The sequence below is a fragment of the Branchiostoma floridae genome, chromosome 1 (genome assembly GCF_000003815.2).
Source record: "Branchiostoma floridae strain S238N-H82 chromosome 1, Bfl_VNyyK, whole genome shotgun sequence".
NCBI classification, from domain to species: Eukaryota; Metazoa; Chordata; class Leptocardii; order Amphioxiformes; family Branchiostomatidae; genus Branchiostoma; species Branchiostoma floridae.
In genome coordinates, this window is record NC_049979.1 from 5,600,820 (window position 1) to 5,604,531 (window position 3,712).

Genomic DNA, 3,712 nt, shown 5'->3' on the forward strand with positions numbered 1-3,712 from the left:
TCCTATAGAGCCAGTATTTACAGGCAGACATTTATATACATATAACAGTACAATAATATGTCCCCGCGCCTTAAGTTTGGGACTGCCCACAAACTGGTGTTAATCGCCTCCACTGCAACACTGTTAAAGATATAAATTGTGCAGGCAAACTGAGCAAATGAATTTTTATGACTTTTGTAGGTTGAGTGCTGTCTAATTTATGAGAGCAGTGAGCATATATCTTTCCTTGACAAAGTACTTGTGACATCACTAAAACATATGATATTCAACCTGGTAGTTAACATGGTATGCACCATCACAGTAACATTCTTGGCATACTTTTTGACAGTTGAATACTTCCATTCAGTATCCCATATGTGCATTTCCTACTCACTCCATATATCAGCCCAATTCTGGACCGTCTTCTGATCTAGCGCAATGGGCAAAAATACTTTAGTAAGGCAACTTTGCAAGCCACATCATATGCAAGGCAGTGGGTTACTAGTACCCTGTACATAATCTTAAGCTGTGTCCACTACAACCATGGGGGAGAATGCCACAATGAAACAGTAAATTTTTGATTGAATGTGATCTGTAGTGGTCACCATTGTTAGTGTGGTGGTGAGATGAAAAATGTAGCAGATTCTACTGCTGACATCTGTGTGAAATTATTCTGAATGTACTATGATAATGTATTACCAATACACCACCTGCCTACCCTAGAATCTACTACCGTAACAGCTTTTATAGTATGGATGTACACTGTACATGACTCTGTACATTTTATGGCCTCAGGTTCTGTCACATACATGTACAAGTAATACAGTTGTTGTATCTAACCCTGGTGCAAAGTTATGAAAAGATAACCATCTCAACAGTACCAAATGGCACTGACACAGCCACTGTACATGTATCTTACAACTTCTGGTGTAATTTCCCAAGCTGTATGAAGTTACCCTGTCCATGAAAAAGCAATGGCAGAGACAAGAAGTAACTTTGTTCTCTTGGTAAGGCATTGAACATAACCTCTTAGGTAAGTACTATGTTGACATGAAAGGTAACATTTTACAACCATAGCATAAGTAAACTGACGTGAAACAAAATACTGTTTTCTAATCTGCTCACGAGAAAATATCACCACCAAACTTGAAGACACAACCAAAAATGCTAATCAGCGAAATGAGTCAAACTACTTCACTGTTTCTCAAGGAGTCTTTCTTCCATCATTTTCTACAGTATATCAAAATGCTTCATGTCTGCCACAAAGTTCTGTTGTTGATATCTAAAATACGACTGATTATTGCTTTCTCTACATATACTAGTATATCAGATCTGAAGACTGAAAATGTTTTTGACTACAGGCAAATCTGCTCGGACACAAAAGAGCGTACAAAATGTACTTGTACACGTATTGCTTTAATCTTCTACCATGTTCAATGGAGGGTGATATGAAACACTGTTCTGGTGAAGGCATCGTCTCCCCTACATATCAGGCACAGTCTCACTTTATCCAACCACTGAGAGTCTGAAATATTGAACTTACCTTCAGCAACCACTGAACACATGAATACACATACCATATTATTGACCACATGTACATTTAGTACACAAATATTTACATTAAACATAGTAATTACATTAAATGTACCATTCATAAATAACACCAAATCTTGGATAAAAGGATATGTGGTCTACTGCCATGTGTATTTCCAAGCATGAAAATAATTTCAGATAAGCTGCTAAGTGACATTTATATAACAAATGATCCAATTTCACTGCAAACTGTATGAAAAGTTCTGGCTTATATCTGTTATTTTCTGAATATGTAGCAGATGACAATACCGAAGTTGTTCACACCGGACGTCATAAAACCAGTTTCCAACAGCTCCAGTTTAAGCCTTGGAGCCCGTAAATGGCAGAAACGGTTTTGATTTCAAGTCTGTCTCCTTCCTGAAATTGTCCAGCCAGAGTCTGTGAGACTTGAGAACATCCTCCGTGCTCCTATTGGAAGTGTCCCCCAGCCTGCCTGAGGAACTCTTGTGGAAGCTTCTTAGCTGGTCCACAGCAGGCACATACCCCCATCTACCGTGTGCCGTGGAGGCAGGATGAAAGGAGTCTCCAAAGTAAGTCTTCCACTTTGTCTCCAGGTCGTGTTCAACACCGTCGGTAACACGCGGGAGGTAGGGGGTCAGTCTCTGCGGTCTGTAGTCCATGCCACCGTACTGACTAGCACCACGTCCTTCCACAGAGGTCACCATGTCTGGTAAGTCTCTGGACACGTGGCTTTCTGCAGGAGGGTGGCTTTCTTTGGCACCTTGAGGGGTTTTTGACATGATGACCTTGAGCACGCTGGCAAGCTCTCTGTTCAGTCTCTGCACAGACTCGGCCAAGGACTGGACGTTCCCGATCACGGCAGGGTTCGTCACCTGCGGAGTTCCTGTAGAGTTGAAGACATCCTGATTCTGTCTGAGGTGATCCAGAGGAGCTGAAATGAAAGAGTATAACATTGATATTAAAAGACTTTCAAAAGTCACACTTAACTTGATGCAACCTATCTACGCACACACTGACAGCTACAAATTTTCTTTTTTTCCACGAACAATCCCTGTGTGGGACGCCCTGCCTGGCATGATTGTAAGTGCTCCCACCGCTGAGTGCTTCAGAGCCAGGCAGGCGGCCCGTCCACCCTAACCCGGAACCTCAACTCCCCTCCATACGTTGCGCCTTGCAGGGCTATTTGGGGGTAATCAAGATGATGATGATAATGAAATATGATTTACCCTACAAAGCAGTATCCTACATTGTATGTATCTAGGATGCTTCAGTGCTATACTTGTTTTTCAATACCCCTTGTTTTATGGCTCCAGTAAAAAAAGGAAGAACCACGTACATGCACAAAGTGTGATTTTACTATCAGTACTGAAATTGAGTAGCTTACTTTGCTTTATGCCAAAGCCATTTTGAAGTTCATGACTGCTGGTGGAACTATCTTCTGAGTCACTCTGCACAAGTCCCAGACCTCCAACTGTGAAGTCACTGTCTGCCAACTGAGAACAAAACAACAATGTTACTGATCCACATACATGTATCTGTATGTAATCTATCCCCCATATAGTAAGGTTCTTCAAAGATACAACCAGAATTATACTCACTTCCAACGTCTGATAGACATCGAAACGTTGGAAGTGAGTACAATTCTGGTTGTGTCTTTAAAGAAACTTACCATATGAGTAATTTACCAACCTAATGGAACTATTTACGGCTGTATGTTATTTTAGTACTAGTATTTGAAAACTGGTGACTCTCAACATATGCAGATGCTCAAAAACGATTCATTCCAAACTGTGTGTATGTTGACCCACATATCTGTATCATCTAGTATTTGACAGCTGGCGACTCTCAACATATGTAGCTGCTCAAAAACAATTCATTCCATGTTATAAAGATCATGTCTTGAACAACATACACACAACTACAGATCAAAGGGAAGCGTTTTGAGACATACTCTGTCCCTTCGCCAACCCAGTAGATCATGTCATATGCTAACAAGAGCTATCTAACACCCAAAAATTGTGACCATAGCTTGTTAAGAACACAATAAAGCAAAACTGGAAGTTGCACTGCAGTACCAAGGGAAGCCACTAGGGGTCCCAAAATCTAATCATTTCCAGCTTTCATCACACCCTACCAACACACCAAGTATGAAACCAATCCACCAAGCCATCTGAGTATC

General features: G+C 41.0%; 1 protein-coding gene across 1 annotated transcript in view; it reads right to left on the bottom strand.

Moving 5' to 3' along the window:
* Positions 1-997: 997 nt before the first annotated feature.
* Positions 998-3,712, bottom strand: part of LOC118424726 (centrosomal protein of 164 kDa-like) — a 20,449-nt gene continuing 17,734 nt past the window's right edge. Inside the window, exons 22-23 of the mRNA XM_035833436.1 lie at positions 2,918-3,130; positions 998-2,464 (exon numbers count right to left, since the gene is read on the bottom strand). Of these exons, the coding sequence (XP_035689329.1) occupies positions 1,872-2,464; positions 2,918-3,130 (806 nt within the window). The 3' untranslated portion in view covers positions 998-1,871. The remainder of the gene's footprint in view (positions 2,465-2,917; positions 3,131-3,712) is intronic.